This window comes from Seriola aureovittata, chromosome 12 (assembly GCF_021018895.1).
Source record: "Seriola aureovittata isolate HTS-2021-v1 ecotype China chromosome 12, ASM2101889v1, whole genome shotgun sequence".
In the NCBI taxonomy this organism is placed as follows: domain Eukaryota; kingdom Metazoa; phylum Chordata; class Actinopteri; order Carangiformes; family Carangidae; genus Seriola; species Seriola aureovittata.
Genome location: NC_079375.1, coordinates 6,734,755 through 6,753,232, shown reverse-complemented (window position 1 = coordinate 6,753,232; position 18,478 = coordinate 6,734,755). Strand labels below are relative to the sequence as shown.

Genomic DNA, 18,478 nt, shown 5'->3' with positions numbered 1-18,478 from the left:
TGCACACAAGAGGTGACAGTGGAAGTTTCATAAAGGTCAAACCCTGCACACTTTCTCACCTCTACACACCTGCTGTCAGGTTGTTGGTCTCAGAAAACTCGCACAGTTTGTCGGATGCAGTAACCCCGGTTCTGTGATTGGAAAGTTTGTTGGGGGAGTTTGATGACCTGAAACTTTGTTTGAAGCTTTCTGATCCCTTCAGTTTGGACATTCTGGCCTATAAATTTATATCAAAACTAACAGTCATGGTCAATAGCAAACTAAATGGCTGGGTAGGAACATTTAGCCAAGAGGGAGCCGGCCCCAAAAATCTGAAAATTCTTCTTTTTTTTTTACCACTAATAATTCAAACATTCACTCCGGGATTATGTTGTAGTCCGATGGCCTGGTGCCATTTTGGGATTTAGTGATGGTGGTGGTGAAGGGTTTGTCAAAGTCTTGTTTAGGGCCTCAGAAAGTCTTGCGTCAGCCCTGCTGGTAGCACTTTTTCCTCTCCCCAACCAGACTGTAACATCTTGAGATCAGTCCAGGATCCAAGGCCTGCCCACACAACCCCAAGAGGATGACAGGGAGAGTGAAACAAGCCCCCAGTTACACTCCAGTATAACATACGCCTGATGATTGTGAGAACCAGAGGAGGGCGAGGAAAGAGGACAGAGGGGAGAGACTGAGAGGAGGGGGGGGGTAAGGAGCTGGACCGAGGCGGAGAGAGCCTGAGAGAGTGTGTTTATTTAAGTTTTTCGTCTCCTGACTCAGACAGAGAGCAGACTACAGAGGATAATGAGAAACAGATCTGTGGTGGAGAGGAAGGAGGGAGGGGAGACGCAAGAGAAGGAGGGACGAGGAGGGGTTGGTGGGGAGAAGAGAGGAACGAGGAGTGGGGTAAGAAAGAAAAAGAAAAAAGAAAAGAAAGAAGAAGAAGCAAGGGGGAGGAGAGGGGAAGAGTGACAGCCAAAAAGGGGGGCTGTCGTGTTCGTCGCCACAGGAAATAGGCCCTCTTATGTGCAGTAACTGACAGTTAACATCACAGCCCTGGTGGCCGTGCAGCCGGCCTTCAATGGCAAGTTTTGGAGACAGTGAGCTGCTTGCCATGAGTCCTGCTCATGATTGGAATAATAATCATATTGTTAAGAGCTTAAATGTGTGAAACACTGTTAATGACACTGGGTTATGATGTGAAGACAAACCTAAATCTAGAGGGGAAACGCCGGGAAAAATTATGTTTGGATGATGCAAAATTAGATGTATAAATTGTAGAGATACTTTTGCAGGATACTGGTGTAAATGTTAAGTGAGTTTGACTAAAAGAGAAACCTCCTGAGTGAGTGAGTGAGCGAGGGAGGAAGGGGGGGGGGGCTGGAGGTTGAGCCGGGGGGATTCATGACTGACAGGCATGAGATCCTATGGGGAATGAGTAACGGACCAACTGGAGCTGGGAAACCCTCCCAAAGGCAATTAAGGGTAAAGGACGACAAAAATATTTGATAAACTTTTTTTCCCTCTCGCTCTCTCTCGCTCTCTCTCTCTCTCTCTCTGTCTTGAACGGGGAAGAAGAGGGAGAAGCTCCGGGGATGGCGATGGAGCTAGAATGAAAGACCCGACTCTATCTGGGAAATATGTTCCGGAAAAGACTGTGAGATATCCCGAGCGAGGAGGATTTGATTTGGACCGCAAAAAGCTGCAACGATCCGAGCAAAAGAAGCAGCTCTCATCGTGTGGAAACAGCGTGGAAAAGTTGCTCAAGTTACACCAAAACTTTTCCAAGAGCAGGGACATTGGCGCAATGACACGCACATAGGAGAAGGTTTTGGGAATATCCTATTTTCGAGGCGCGCCGAAGGCGTCAAAGTCGCTGTGTTTGACCCAAGGAGATAAGACTGTATCGCTGTATCTGTATCCTGTCCTTGCTGCCGGAGGGCGATGGGGGCCGCGCCGGGCTCGGGCTGGGAGGAGGGCGAGTTCGAGTTCAAGCTGGTGTTTGAGGAGGACCCGCCGCCGCGGCAGAGCCAGGGACCGTCCCCGGTGCGCACGGCCGAGCCGGAGAGCTCCGGTCTCGGGGAGGGAAGTGAGGGCACCCTGCTGCACCTGGAGTCCTCCAGCAGCAGCAGCAGCAACCAGGGTCAGAGTCTTTTCTGGGGTTGTTGAATGTGTTGAAGTAAAAGGCGCACACTGGATAGAGATGGTCTGAGTGGCCAGGCGGGCTTCTAATGCATGGGAACTTGTGTGTGTGTGTGTGTGTGTGCGTGTGTGTGTGTGTGTGTGTGTGTGTGTGTGTGTGTGCGTACGTGCGTGCGTGCGCGCGTGTGAACGTGTTCTAACACGGGCCTTCATCTGCATGCGAAGTTCGTGTGTACGTGTGTTTGAGCTTGCGTGTGATGTGTGCGTGCCCGCTTCTGTAAGCATGTGAGCACGAGTATATTTTTATTGTGTGTTTGTTTTGTGTGCGGTATGCATCTGAGTGTGTTGCATATTCTGTATTCCTGCACAGTGCATTTGCGTGTGCTCATTTGTGTGTTTGTGTGCGTGCAGCCCCAGACTCAATGTGTTTCCAATCAGCTGTGCGTGTGAGTAGAGTTAACAGCTGCCATCTGGGAAGGAACCTCAACCTCTGTGTACTGAACGAGCACCACATACACACCTCCCTCCCTCCCTCGTTCACTTCCACCTCCCCCCATTTTTCACTACACACACACACTCACACACACACACGCACACACACACACTCAGGAGCACACACACCTCATATCCTCACATCCACTCTCTCACTTGTTTCCCTCCCACACTGGCATACAGTTGTTTTACCACACCCAAGGCATGAAAGTGAACTGCAGGAGAAACAAGAGGGCAAATCTTCACTTTAGGTGATTAGTTTTTTACTTTTCAGAGTAAAAACCTTCACACAAGTTGGTTCGAGTCTTGTTTCAGCTCTCCTGTCTCTCCTGATATTCCGATCTTATGTCCCCAGCAATATACAAAGCAGTGGGACACAACTTCTTGTGGCTCGTGACACATAAAACAAATCAATGTTGACTTACCAACCCTGGTCGCTGGCAGCATGTGTGCCCAGTTAAACCAAACCGTGATTTAATTACTACTTATTTGAATAACTTTTAGATGAGGTAGAGGTAGACTATAATGTAATGTGCCGCCCCTACTTTGTTTCATGATACCTAAATCTGAAATCAGTGTATCTGCCAATACTGATCATTGATCCGAAACCAGTGCTCTATTTCTGCCTGGTTTGAAGTCTGTTCATCTCGCTGCATCGTTGGAATCATTTTTATCTAAAGTAAGACGATGAGGCCAGAGATTGTTGTGGCTCTAAAATCCCAGTTGGCAGCGGGCCATCACTTAATGAACATAATTTATAACAGAAACGCCGAATTTTAAAACAACATTGACAAAAATATGTATTTCACATGGAAAAATGAAGCATAAATTCACAAAAAAAGAGGCAGATAACAGGAGGATCCCAGCAAATAAAGATTATTTTGTGTCGCAGAAATGCATAATCTTATGTTCCCTCAGATTTATCTTGTGGCCCCTTGTCCGGTTGCTGAACCACTCATCAAAAAAGTTAGATGGTTAGACTTTAGCGAAAGTAGCACACTGTGTTCAGTAACTCTTTGATAGTAATTTTGCATGTCCTGCAGTGGTGAAGCCCCCTTTGTCTTCCACTTAATGTATGTACTGTATAACAGTACGTTTGACTGGAGAGAAAGTGAGGAGGAAGTGACGTGATGTGTTTTCGCAAAGCGTCGACTCCTCTGCTGGTCTGCACCTGAACATCTACACGATCATTTCAGAGATTGTAATGCGAGGGCAGGTTGAAGAGGAGATGAAGAGGTGCAATTATCTAAGAAGTCAGAAAAGAAAAGAAAAGAAAAGAAAAGAAAAGAAAAACATGCATTAGAGAAGAGCCTGAAAAATAAGCATCATTTTGTTCATAATTTTTCTTACCTGTTTATCATCTCACAACTCCTCTGATTTATCATTCATAAGAAGATCTAATTACCGTAGGATGAAGTATTACATTATCTTAATCATGTAAGATGAGGCTTCCCAATATTATGTGACTAAATCCTGCCGCTCTCTCCAACAACATATAAATGACTGTGTCATCAATAGTTTTAAGAGAAGAGAATCTCAAGAGGTAAATGTATTTATTTGCTGTTCCAGGTCTGACCACAGCTTCATTTGACAACCGTAGATGTGTCACTCTGGAGACTGGATGGTGAATTAGTCATAGCCAGTAGCAGGATTAATACTCAGGTGCCCTCAGCCACCACCAGTGTTAGGGACATGTATACACTTCTTAATTTCATTATAGTGCCCAGTTGTGCCATATGGGGATTGGGTAGGGGTATAGATTATCAGATTGTGCCCCTGATCACTTTTTTGAGGTTCAACTCAGGATACATCGTAAAATATTACCGTATACTTGATCTGTTAGACTTTAGATTAGCTTTATTGTGCTCAATAAGTGTTGGGTAAGTTTTCTTGGCTCATAAACTCCTCCGCTGGTCCATACACAAACATCTAAATCTTTATTTCATGTGAAAAATCCTCCAGCAGAAGAGTTGCCTCAGCACTGCAGCTTTAATCACTTGGAAATATTTTTGTTGCCAGGAAACATTTGAGGAGATTTTTCACCCCGAGTCTTAATTTGCTGGCAGTTGCTGTTGTGCGTCCCCGATGCCCAAAAATTGCCGGTATGGCCTGCCGCCACTGCAGTGCACCAGTGATCAATTGGAGTCTCGCTAATTACAGAGTAACTACTGTTTGGCTCCGTGTGGAGGCCGACCGCACCACGCTGGGGAAATGTTGTGGTGAGGACTGTGGTTTTGAGGGGTCGTGTCCTCATGAGGACGGTTGTTTGGCACAGTTCTGTTGAGCATGTTTTCTGAGAAAGCTCCAAATCATCTTCATAACTGTCAGGATTAGCAGCAGAGTCGGGTTTGTGATTCTTAAAAAGTGTAAGATTTGGATCAGTGAGACAAAAACTAAACTTCATGATTTGGTTAGAATCAAAAATAGTTCTTCTCACGCAAAGTAGAGTTTAAAAAAAAGTGCTGGGGGGGGGCATTTAGTAAATTGTTGCCATATGACTGGGAGATTATGGAATATAAGACTAAACTCCACTCTAATATTAATCAAGTTTACTACATATATATATATAAGGATGAACTCCTTGAGATGTATGACATGAAGCTACGTTGTCACTTGGTTCCTGCAGATGCCTTTAGTTTTATTCCTCTGATGATCATTTCTGAGCATATTCTATCATTTGTAATAATTCAATAAAATGTCCTGTCAGAAAAAAAAAATATATATATATATAAAAGAAAGAAATCATGTGTGAATGGTGAACCTTTTCAGTGTTATAAATTAATTATAATTATTACCTTTGCCCAGGGCCAGACTAACTGTTTTCCCCCGTTTCCAGCCTTTGTGCTAAGCTAAGCTAACTGTCTCCTGGCTCCAGCTTCATATTTACAGTACAGACATGAGAGCAGTATAAATCGTCGTATCTAACGCTCAGCAAGAAAGCAGTAAATTATTATATATATTTCCCAAAAAGGTCAAACTATTCCTTTATATTAAAAGTGACAAAAATGCAGCACTTTTGTGAAAGACGCTAACTGTGCACTTCCTGAGAAAACGTTCCAGTTGCACGCATCGTCCATATGGCAACAATTACAGTGCAGTAAATCAAGGAAAACTGATGTGTAATGAATGATGCAGGCATGTTGATGATATAAAAAAAAGAATCTTTACTTACCACAAATTGTGTTTACAATATTTTGATTGACATCTAATGAGTCTTTCTCGTGCCAGATGTAAAAGAACAGCAGGTCTCCAGAGTTAACTGTCATCATGCGGTTCTGAAGAAGGATCGATTCGAGGTCACATGACCCCGAAAAACCCACAACATGTGATATGAAAAGAAAGTGTGTGGAGAAAAAAAAAGCAAGCCAGAAAATAAATTGTTTTATAAATTGTTGCCATGTGGAAGTAAAGGTGAATATTTGGGGAAAGAAAACGCTTCAAACTCTTCATTAGCAGCAGTTGGTTATCAGCACTTTTGTCCAGAGGATGCTCTCAAGTGTTTTTTCAGTGTGTGCTCTGTTGCCTGTGTTTGCCGTGTTTCCTCACTCTCAAACCGAAGATTATTCACTTTTTCAGTTACGGACAACCACTTGGCTGCCACTCATGCAGGACACTCAATCAGCATCCCCAGTCCGCCGCCCTCAGCCAGTCAGCGGGCTGGGATGCATTCCCCGCCTCCGCGAAGGGCCCCGGTCAGAGAGTTCAGCGGGACCTATGAGAGCCTGCCAGCGCGTTCTGTACAGGTGAGACAACCTCTGTATCCTCAGACAGTTTGAACCTCAAAAAGGTTTATGAGTCATTCTGCACCTTTTGCATATTTTCCCCCATTAATAAGGTGAGCTGAGCTGTGGGTCCCGCACTCACCATGACATGTGGTCTTTCTCAATACAATCACAAACTTTATCTCTGTCATCACGTATAAATTACTACAGCTACCCTGCATTCATGTAGTGGTCATAACTCACAACTGGAAATTGCCTAATTTAGAGCTAAGCTAAATCTACTGCACATTTCTGTGAAGGTAAACTGAGGCTTAGAACAGACATCACTTCTCAAACTGAGGGAGCTGTCGAAGTCTCAATCCAAAAACAGCAATGTCTGGCTCTTCCCATTTTTGTTGATGCGAAATCCAGGGACACTTTATCAGTAACGACCTCTTTCAAAACCATATCAAAGGCAGACAGCCAATGTTCTCATGTGGTCCAAGCAGCATTAATTTAAGCTTCCATTAATCTGAACATTTTGCTGATTTATTTCAGTTTAGTCAATGTCACATTATTTACAAGCAGGGAGATCTATTCTTTCTTGTTGCATTTATCTCCTTCACCATCTGAGGTTATGTGGTGTGAAATTTTGCAGACAAACACGATAAGCAAACATGGATGTTGGTTAAGTGAATTAATTTTTGCATCACAAAGTAGCTGTTCAGTGGCTTTCTTCAGCAGAAGTGATAGTAGTTTGGAAACAGTTCCTGCTCTCAGCTGCATTACTTCATGGTCACAATGTAACTAACTGTTAAGGAAGCTAAATGGTGACTGTGATAGATTTTGTAAATCATTTGAAATTGATTACTGTCTCGAATGTAGGTAATCAATCCAAAAATTCAGAATATCCCTTTAACGTGACTTCACGTTATATGTTTTGTCCAACCAACAGTCCAAGTCTAAAAGTTTCCAGTGATGAAAAACAGAGAAAAACAAAAAATCGTGGAAAAATATTTGGCGGTTTTGCTCATTAAATAACTTGGACAATTAGTTGATCATTAAAAATTCATCATTTTCTGTCTATGCACTGAGAGATAGAATTAAGACGATGAATCATCTTCTGTCCAGGTTTCAGAGTCTCGTGTGGTCGAGTGTCCCAGCATCCAGATAACCACCATCTCCCCTGAAGACGACCCAGCGCCCACCATTTCCAGCTACTGGGACATGGGCGGCGGAGGTGGGTGGGACCGAGAGCGCCTCTACCTCCCCCTGCTGGACCCCTTTACCTACCGTGATAGATGCCCCGGCTCCCTCAGCCCCAGCCCGGCTTCCAGCCCCTCCTCCCGCGGCTGGCTGAGCCCCGCCTCCAGCTGCGACTCCCTGCTGGTGGAGGAAGAGGAGCTCAACGAGGCCACCATCAATTTTGGGCTCTCGCCGTCATCGAGGCCCACCTCCCCCGGGGGCAAAAAACGCAGGAACTCCCCCCTGGCTTCCCCCTGTACCTCACGCAGGAGCAGTTACTCAGAGGAGCTGCACGGGTGCAACCTAGACGGTGGAGACTCCACCCCTCAGTCGCAAGCTCCACCCAGCAGCTGTGAGCTCAGCATCCCACAGAAAACCAGGAAGACGTCATTGGAGCAGGTGAAGAGGCTGGTTTTGGTTTTGTGGTAAAATATGACATTTTATAGAATTTAGATTGCCCCGCAGTGGTGACCCTCACTTTCTGTCCTCCAGTTGTCTCCCAGGGAGGTGGATCAGGAGCAGGCTCCAGGCCACATCTCCCCCTGCCCGCTGCCAGAGACCCAGCAGACCAGGAGAGAGCCCCCCTCTCTGGGCATGGACTACCTCTCTGTGCCCCCTGCTCTGGCCTGGGGCAGGGCCCGAGCCAGCGCCCACAGCCCTCTGTTCAGGCACGGACACACACTCACACACAATTATCAGAGTTATCAGTTACCAAGATAAAGAGCTAACGAAGTTTTTATTGCAATACAATTAGAGTAGATGTGGATGAGACGTGATCATCACTTTCAACAAAACCTAAATTCATTTACATTAATTGAAAGTACAATTTTAACAGTATTAATAATCACTAAGGTTTGGTGCTTACTGTGTTGGCTGTTTTGCACCTGTCATGTTTGCATGTGTAAATTATATGTAAATCTCATTAGTTGCTCCACTAAATAGTTCATCTGCACCTGTGGCGCGTCTCCGCCCCGACTGTGTTCTCTGTTCCCGAGTAAAACCATAATGATTTTCTGATCCAATGCTAGGTCTAATGCTCTGCCGCCACTCGACTGGCCGCTGCCGTCCCAGTTTGACCAGTACGAGCTGCGTATCGAGGTGCAGCCCCGTCCGCACCACAGAGCCCACTACGAGACGGAGGGCAGCAGGGGAGCCGTCAAGGCTGCGCCGACAGGACATCCCGTCGTCAAGGTGAAGCACAGACCTGCAGATTTACATACATACAGCTTCTGAAAGATGTATTTACATTTTTAGTGCCGATACAGATTTGTCAGAATAAACTCTGACTGATGTTACATTTAATGTAATTTCTAATCCAGCTGAGGTAGAAAATTAGTGTGAAAAGTTTTGTGTTTGTAATAGTGGAACAAAGTCTGAGGACCCATGTCGTGGCTCACTGCTGCTGGCCTCATCACAGTTTGATGTCATCCCTCACACTGGGTCTCTCTTCACAGCTGTGTGGATACACAGAGAGGAAACCGCTGTCTCTTCAGGTTTTCGTTGGAACAGCTGACGACAGATCCATCAGGCCACATCCTTTCTATCAGATACACAGGTACTGAACTGGACTGAACTTTCCATTTCAAATCAAACTTATTGCCGAGCACATAGATATTTGAGGGACACGACATACTGTGTATTCACAGGGCTCGTCGTGCGATCACTGTGGCTTTAGTCATTGCGTAATCTGCCACCAGCTGCTTGTTGTGTTGGTCTAGGAGATGTTTTTTGCGCTGGTCATCGTCAGTGTGGCTTGTTCTATGATGAGAGCATCAGCTTAAAGTAGAAAATGTAGGAATATTATTTGAACATGGCTTACAGGGATGTTGTTTTTTGGTTGGCGGCCAGTTCTCAAACTCAAACCTTCAGATGCAGCGTATCACTCTGCATTAAGATTCATCACTGGAGATGGTTACGGGACACAACATTACTTCATATACCAAATAAAACTGGCCTGCCTGTGAGGAAGACCTGCTTTCTTTTTACGGTGTCCCACACACTTTGAAAATGCTTCAACAAAACTTAAAGTTGACCTCATTAATGCAGCTGAGACAAAGGTTTAATTGTTAATTTTATTGATTCTAATTGTCATTGCTTTTAATTTTTAATTGTTTTTATTCTTGTTTAATTTATTTATTTGTCTCATTGTCAAGTCAAGCCTACACTTTCACTTTTATCATCGTTACTTTTCACTATGTCGTTATAATTGACGTAGCAACGTATTCTTCTTTTTTACTGCTATTTGATTTTAGTCGTGTGTTTCTGAACCTCTGCCCCATTTAAAAGGAGGATTCACAAACAGTGCGTCCGAGGTTTTAAATCAGTAAATGAGTGAACAAATGTTCTTGCAAAATAAAAGTCCAGAGAGGAAAAGGTGCATCAAGAGGAAAGACGCTGTATGTCTGACTTTGCTATTATTTTTCTCAACTCCTTGTATCTTGGGGCATCTGTGGGATATTCTGGGACATCAACAGTTTATGATTTGTCTTTATTTGAAAATATTTAACTGATTTGACAGTTTCCTTACCAAACTGCATGTAGTTGTTCCTTTCATGGATAGATAGACGGATGTGCTTTTCAGGATACAGACTATATGCAAGCGAGCGTAACCATCACAGCAAATGTGACATAGTAAATAAAAGTAGATAAAAATAATTAATGTAAGATACACATAGCCAAGTTTAGGGCTGCAACTGTTGATTATTTTCATTATCGATTAATGTATCAGATATATTTTTCAAGAAAAAAAGAATGATTTAATGAAGAAAATATTATAAAAATGTTGAGCCAATATATTTTTTGCTTAATAAATCCCTTCAGTGGTTAATCAGTTATCAGAATTGTTTATAATGGAGCCCCTGTTATACCGTGCAGAGTTGACAGGAGCTGGAGCGTGCACACAGGGTTTACCAGATCTACCTCAGGGCTGGGATTCAGCCTAAACACTGTAACTGGAGGACTGTTAAATGTCGTTGTTTGTCCCTCTTCAGGGTGACAGGGAAGATGGTGGGTACTGCCAGTCATGAGAGCGTTCAGGCGGGGACCAAACTGCTGGACATCCCCCTCAACCCCGAGAACAACATGACTGCACTGTGAGTAGAAGAGAGACGTCCGGACAGAACAAGTCGTTGTTGTTTTTGCATGTCATTCAGCCTTATGCTCCAGTGTCAAGCTCATTTATAAGTTTACACTGTAAACTTGAGAGGGAGGCAAATCATTTAGATTCCTTTTACTGGACCACTGTTGAACAATGTGACTAAACAACAACAAGAAGTTTAAGGTACTTGTCCTTTAATTGAGTATTTCCATTTAAGCTACTTTAATTGTCTCAGATTTATAACCTCCGACTCTTTGGAGGGACCCGATAGTTAAAATTAGTTCCACTTCAAGCAGCTGCAACAGTAAAATGCTGCTCACACACTGATGTATAAGTATTATTTTTATATGATAATATATTAAAGGGAAACTGTAAGTACATTTCCTGATAATTATGCCATACTTAAGATCTGAGTCCGCTTAGTGCCAGTAAGAAAAGTGCTGAGCCCCTACCAACCAGTTCAGCATTTCACTTGCCGACAGTCTGTGCACCTAAATTTACAGTTTGAAAAAAAATCTTTTGTGCTGCAGCATTGACTGCGCAGGGATCCTGAAGCTGAGGAACTCGGACATCGAGCTGAGAAAAGGAGAAACGGACGTTGGCAGGAAGAACACGCGTGTTCGTCTGGTGTTTCGTACCCACCTCCCTCTAGCGCCCCCTGTGGCCCCGCCCGGCCGGGTCCTGGCTCTGCAGGTTGCCTCCATGCCCATCGAATGCTGTGAGTTGCCGGTCACGTGTAGTTTTAAGGAAATGACTGTAGATGTGAGTGGGGGTGCGCTGGCCTCGGTAGAACTACTTCAGGTGTGTGTTGGTCTGCAGAAGATTCAAAAAAAAATAAGCAGACCAAAAAATTTGTTACATTTTTGTTTTGTTTTTATGTTCATGTTTATTCTCATTCTGACTTTTTTAGTTGTAAATTTGAAATAGTTACCTTTCAAAGGGAGAGCAGGGTTATGGGTGTCTGGTCACAGGTTAAGTGATTATCAGTTATCCCAGTTTAAAGACATGTGAGGGGAGCGTATTTACTGGTCTTGTTTCATTTGCCTCTTTCCGCCCTACCTCAGCCCAGCGTTCGGCCCAGGAGCTGCCTGTCATCGAGTCCGTCAGTCTCACGTCCTGCTCTGTGGAGGGCGGAGAGGAACTTCTGCTGAGCGGCACCAACTTCCTGCCTATCTCCAGAGTCGTTTTCATGGAGAGAGGGACAGGTGAGTGTTCACAGAGGAGGCCAAATGCTAATAATGTGATTTCTGATCAGAAATGTGAGCTAGTTAACAGAAAACAGGAGTGTAAGGGTGAGTAAGGATTTGCTTTACAATTGGAGATAAAAGTTCAGATATGATCACTGAGTCTGAACGTATATTTGAATTAATTTCTTTAACAGTTAGAGTAATAAGAAAGTAGTTCAGACAATCGCAGAACAGTGTTCCACAAATTCAATCTTTGAGGGTATATATATATACATATATAGTAGCTCAATATTAATCAATACAACTCAGTACAGTGTGTGCTGGTTTTGATCTTTCTATAAAGGCTGTTTAACAACAGTCAGTGATTCAGATGTTGTACAGATGGAAATCACACTGCCCTTGAAGTAAATCAGGGAGCTTTCCCTCAGTCACAGTCATGAATAAATAGTTTTTATTTATTGGTGTCAGATTTTTTTTTAAAGTTGTGAAACAGGATTAATGTTCCTCAGGAGGATAGTAAAGGCATTTCAGGATGCTGGATACACAGCACCATGATTTTTAGATCAAATGTTGGTAGATTTTTATGAAATAAGATGGTTAAATACATTGAATTAGTCAGGAACAGACAAACCCATCATTATTTATTCTGGTGAATAATAGGAGACGTAATGAGCTTCATACTTATTTCTGGGGTTAAAAATCAGCAGCTTCTTATAGAATCACATGCTAACCTCCTGTTAGTTTTTCTGTACTTTCTGTGTGTGCGTGCGTGCGTGTGTGTGTATGCGTGCGTCACACTTGTCCTTAATTCTGCCTTATGTTCTTATCTATCAGATGGTAAATTACAGTGGGAGGAGGAGGCTCATGTCGACCGTGACAACAGCAATGAGGTAATTTAGCACGTGTGATGTCAGTCTGAAAAAACGTAACTGATTCTGAACGGATGAACTTTTCATCACTGATCAAGCTGTAATTTAAATCAGCAGATACAATCATATGATCCGATGAATCTCTTCCATGTCTGTGATATGTTATGTCCACACCTCTCTCTCTCTCCTGGTAGTGTTTGTTGTGTGTGAGAGTTCCCGCCTACAGCGACCTGTCCGTCAGTCGGCCGGTGTCGGTCAGTCTTTATGTCTCCAACGGGAAGAGGAAAAGAAGCAGCACTCACTGCTTCAAGTATCTGCCCAGTGAGTGTCCATTCCCACCTTATTCCCCTCTGACTCTATGATTCATGGTTGATTTTGTTCAGTTTGTGTGTTTCGAATTGGAGGTCAGACGTGTTAAAACCATCCCTGCTTTTTAGATTTACATTTTCTACATCGCTGCAGTGGGTGTGTACAGAATATATATGCGAACAATTGAAACTACATTTATTTTTTTAATATTCCCTTCATAAATCAAATACATATCAGTATATAGATATATGCATGATCACATAGATATTTATTTCTCTCCATAAATTTAAGTAAACGTTGTCTATACATATAAGTTTATTTCACATAAATGTACTTCCTGAACAAACTAATCAAGTCCCGCTCTGTCACATGTGATCATTGTGTATGATATTTCTTTGATCAGATATTTCCTGATCTAAATTTACAGATCTATAGCATATTTTGTAAAACTGAAAAAAAAAAAAAATGTACGTTCATATTCCCAAATCAAAGGTATCGACAAAACAGTAAGTTTTTCATGTAATTATCAAAACTAAGGAAATGCATTGACAGTTATTTTTAAAAAATGACATCTTGATTGCATCTGTGGATGTATATCTCATCTTCCTAAAACCAGCATTCACGTCATGTGGTGTCACCTTTCTGAGCCACAATATAAGCGATATTCAATGGGTATTCAAAATCATATTAGGAGGATAGTGTGTTAATATTAACAGAAATGTATTTTGCATGTGCAACGTTTCTCCCTGAAGTTATGTTTAAAGAAGAGGACCCTCTGCTGTCCCGGCCCTCTGTGCTGCCCCTGGACAGGGGGACCGTGTGTCCTGTGGGGGGTCAACCCAGGATGGACAGGGGGTTCCATGTGAGAGGTGATCCAGTGGCTGATGATCGAGGCCTGGGCTTCCAGCTGCCCCCTTACCCCTCCACCTATTCTCCTCCCTGCGCCACCATGAGCTACCACGAGGAGTACTGCTCTAAACCCGATGCAGCGGTGGAGGAGCCCGGCGGGTCCAGAGCAGCCCTGTCCGAGCGTCACCCCAGCTTCGAGAACCTGGAACTGGGCTTCACCGAGCTCCTTCCCCCTCTGTACCCCCGCGGCCCGCAGCCTCCCTCCCCTTCCCCTTCTCCGTGGCTGGACTCACCCTACCTCTCCTCCTCACCCTCTCCCTCTCACTCCTCCTCTCTCAGCCCGTTCCCCGCTGGCAGTCCTATCTCGACCTCCCCTCTGCCTCCCATCCCCACCTCCCCTTACCCCCAGTACTCTGCTTATCCTCAGGAGGCGTGTCCCTCCCCTCCCTCCAACCCCAGCCACTATCAGGACATCTGCCCTGCACCCTACTCCCATTATGAGGGCTGGGACCCCCAGGGAAGGGTGCTGGGGATGGGACATGGGGGAGAGAGGGATGCCAAGATCCAGGAGTGCCCCCTGGAGTTTAACAACTCAGTGTCTATGCACCAAATTACCTTTGAAGAAGGTGAGTTACATGTATTGATCCTCATGTTGAGGAGGGTAAATATGTGGAAACGTTGAATTAGGTGGCTGCTTTGCAGACAAATGAAGTACATGGGTGAGATTGTAAATAGATAGTGAATGGAAAATGGCTGAATAAATAGTTACTGTATGTGCAGAGCTTTTCAGTATTTCACCTTTATGTTATAGTATTTTTATAATCTAGAAAAGGTGGAGCTGGGAATCAAACCGTAGACATTGCAGTTACCTGGTAACCAGCCTGGATGCCCTGTCTGCAGAGCTTTTGAATAGTTGAGTACAGTAATATCAGAGTTAAGTGTCTTTATATATGTGAAGCCACATTTTAAAACTAGGATATACTTTATGATTTTGTTTTGTTTTGTTGTTTTTTTTGTGGATATTGAATTATCATTTTTCCATTCATTGGTGGGTTAACCATGTAGAGACACTCTCCTTACTCTTCTGTTGAGAAATGTTAGGCCATGTTATACTTGTCACTGTGGTGAAACCAGCTCCATCAAACTTTATCACATCGGAAATGATGAGGTTCATGTTACCTACACGGTCAGTTACAGTTTAACCGCATGATAAGAAACAACTTCAGTAAAAGTTTAAAGTCTGTTAAAGCTTGAATGTGCAGAAATTTACCAGATGGCACATTTTAATCCTGTAAATTGGGCAACACTCTCCACCATCTTTGCCAGTTACAGGAATCAGAAAATACAAATTTGGATAATGTTGTGAAGCCTGAGTGGAGCAGAAGTGGGGCGAGTACGTGGCAAACACTGTGACTGAAAGTGATGAGAGTCTGAGAAGTCAAGTGTCAATCAAATATGCCCCAAAACAGACTCCTCTTAAAGGTTCTTAATGGATGTGGCTGTCGCTCAGTGACTACAAGCAAAGACATTTGACAATCTTAACTTCAATTTTAATTTTATGTTTAAGTGAATACCAATATTGATTTTTGAGAGTTTAGTCTGCCTAAGTTCTTTTAAAAAAAAATGTTTTATTAACACATAGCATAACAAATATTTTTGATAAGCAAACTATGTAATGGAGACACCATTATTGAAGCTACCTCGAACGTACCTTTGACATCTCTAGAGTGCAATTTCTTGTTTCTTTTCGGCAGACATTTACAGTGATGTGGATATTTGATGATGAGCTAATATCAGCCAATATATATGCTGATAAAACCATGAATTCCTCAGGCATTCTCTAAAACTTTCACCCCTGCTGGCTTCGTTATTTCCCAAGCGTTTTGTGCTGCTCAGCCATGAAGAATTGTGACATGAGCCAGCCGACAATGCAAAACATTTCAGCTGCAAAATTTTTTTAAAAAGTGTGTTTAGCATCACTGAACTTTTTCCTTGTCACATTTACAAATACAAAAATGTGGCTTTATTATTTGTATGGGGACATAATAGCTGAGAGATTTCTGTCGAAGGACACACGTCATTCAGATGTTAGAATTACAGTGTTCTTACCTGGGTCAGCACTTCCTGGTTGAAGAGCAATGCATAAGCTTAAACTGCACCTTGACATGTATGATGTGGATAGATGGATGAAACAGTGATTTTCTCTCTTCTCTTCTCCACCACAGTGTCAGAGTTCATTGGAGAGGACATCCAGTCTTACCAGTCAGGCTCACAGATGGACAACCAGCCAAACTGAGCTCAGAGCAGCTGATTAACCCCCCCCCCCCCCAGTTTGATATTCAGCATCATTTTAAATCCCTTGTGCACTTTGTATAAAGATGCGTCGCTTCAGTTACATGTGATATTGACTGGGGGAATTTGATTGCCAGGACACTGTTGTAATTATGATCACAGGTAATTGTTATGGTTTTATAAAGGGAAACTAATGTTTTTAACATGTTTTCAATATAAATTATACAAGAAGCTGCTTGGATCATGTGTTTTTTCTTTTGTGGGGAAAAAAACATAATTAACATTCATACAAAATGAATCTCGGGACTGAGGGAAAAAGGCTTAAACCCAATGGAAAACTAAATGGTTTAATAATGTACGGTATTTTCTTCAATCCCATGTAACTATACAAATGTTTTTTTTTTTTGTTTAAGGCGACACAATTATTTCTTTTTCCTGAAAGTGTCTTTATTTTAAGAAGCAGAAACGTCATCCATCCTGCAGTAAGTAGACGTTTCTCTACGCAGTTCCTGAATGTGATGGAAACTTTCTAAGTAAAGGCGACAGGATTTAAGATCCTGTGTTTCCAAACAGTGGCAATTATTTCAGAATTTCTGAATGTCAAAAAAACAACCACAAATGGCTGCTGTTAAGAAAGACCCGATGTTGCCCCCAAGCCTATCTTGTATCGGTAGATGTACCGTGACTGATGTAAAGTTTAGGTGTTGAGACCAAAGGACAATTCTGTAAATCTGACCCCATGGAAGGATGATGTGACCGGGCTGTGACTGTCGAAGCTGTTTGACAGGTTTGCATGAGGAATAGTTTGTTAGATCCTCTCTAAGCAGAGCAGGTTTGCCTTGAGGAATAGTGCCACCTGGGGGGAGTCAGGACCAGAACGCCTGAACTGTCCTAAATCAGCGGTTGTTGGAGATATTACTCATTCTGTTGTAAAACTTCACAGGTCTGATTTTCTTCTGTTTGTACTTTCTCCACTCAAAAGTGTGTAGCTGCAAGAAAGATAGACAAAAGTTTTTCATTGTTACAAAAACAGAGAGGGCAATAAAAATGCACCGACCTAACAAAAAGACGCTAGAATAGCATTATATGTTTTCTTGACAGTTTTATGGGTCTATATGGTTCAGCACAACCATAAATGGACATGTTCGGAGCTTGAGACCAAAAAAAAGCCTTAATGGTAAGAGATAGATAAAGTTGGTGTAAAGCTCTGAACATCTTTTTAAGATGAACTTAACGTTGGAATCTGAAGCCGTAACTCCTTCATGACACCGACTTTTCCAGTTCCAGCTCCTACTTTTTGTCTCTGGCTGCGGCTCAGGAAAGGTGGTTACACGTGGAAAGTTCATGAGAGGTGAATGTGGCGTGAAAATAATGCAATGGAAACGCTCCTTTACAAAATACAGACCAAAATACCCCCACACCACTGTAAAATAACAGTTTAATTAATATGATCATATTTGGAGCACACGGCCGAATGTATGTGGACACCAGAACATCACATCTGTGTGTCTTGTGTTGCACGTGTCTTTCCAAAACTGGGGTCATTTATCTACTGCTCTACCAGCGTCTACTCCTCTGGGAAGGTCTTACACATTCTGCATTTCAGTTCATCCCAAAGGTGTTGGGTTGGGTCAAGTTCGGGGGCTGTATGGAACCTGTCTCTGAGTGCATGGGCCCTGTCCAACAGGAAAAGATGTCCCACACATTGTTGCTTCAAAGTTGGAAACCGCTGTTTTCAAAAATATTAGTGTATGTTGTAAAGTTTTCCCCTAATTGAAACTAAGGGCCCTTGTGATAATGAATCCCAGATGTGTGGTTCACTTGATAAATAAATAAATAAATAAAAATGTTAAATATTATGGTGATAAATTGATTATAAAACTCAGATATGATCATTATCATTGCATAAATTTATTTAAAGTCTTTTTTTTTTCTCTTTTGGTCTCCTTATGTATGACACGCTGGAACTCATAATCTTGCTTCATGTTCAGTCTTTTCAATAGTATAGTGTAATCTAATCATAGTTTCTTTCCATCTTGGCTCTTCCTGGTTTCTATTTTCTCTGACCATACACTGGCTAGTAGTGAAAGTGTTGCCCATTCGTGTAACATTATGTAGAGAAATAAATAGCCCCAAACAACTAGTAGTACATGAAAGTATGTGGACAGACGTGTCCACATACTTTTGGTCATTTACTGTAGTGTCGTTTGGAGCCATGATCTTCTCTCATATGCTACTTATTAATGTTTGGAAAGAATTGAGTGACTCTCTTAGACTTTAGAGCTTTTATTTGTCATTTGATTTTCCGTATGGCATAGT

General features: G+C 42.7%; 1 protein-coding gene across 1 annotated transcript; it reads left to right on the top strand.

The window, feature by feature from the left end:
- Positions 1 to 1,426: 1,426 nt before the first annotated feature.
- nfatc4 (nuclear factor of activated T cells 4) lies at positions 1,427 to 18,018 on the top strand. The gene is made up of 13 exons (XM_056392543.1): positions 1,427 to 2,119; positions 6,187 to 6,353; positions 7,443 to 7,955; positions 8,049 to 8,224; positions 8,585 to 8,747; positions 9,011 to 9,111; positions 10,547 to 10,648; positions 11,184 to 11,371; positions 11,718 to 11,858; positions 12,675 to 12,730; positions 12,904 to 13,030; positions 13,771 to 14,493; positions 16,093 to 18,018. Exons 1-13 carry the CDS (start codon positions 1,921 to 1,923, stop codon positions 16,161 to 16,163), a joined length of 2,727 nt encoding a protein of 908 aa, XP_056248518.1. The 5' UTR covers positions 1,427 to 1,920; the 3' UTR covers positions 16,164 to 18,018.
- Positions 18,019 to 18,478: the final 460 nt, after the last annotated feature.

Coding starts and splice junctions, on each gene's coding strand:
- nfatc4 (XM_056392543.1), top strand. CDS start 1,921: ATGGGGGCCGCGCCGGGCTCGGGCTGGGAGGAGGGCGAGTTCGAGTTC. Junction 6,354..7,442: donor TGCCAGCGCGTTCTGTACAG/GTGAGACAACCT, acceptor TCTTCTGTCCAG/GTTTCAGAGTCTCGTGTGGT. Junction 12,731..12,903: donor ACCGTGACAACAGCAATGAG/GTAATTTAGCAC, acceptor CTCTCCTGGTAG/TGTTTGTTGTGTGTGAGAGT.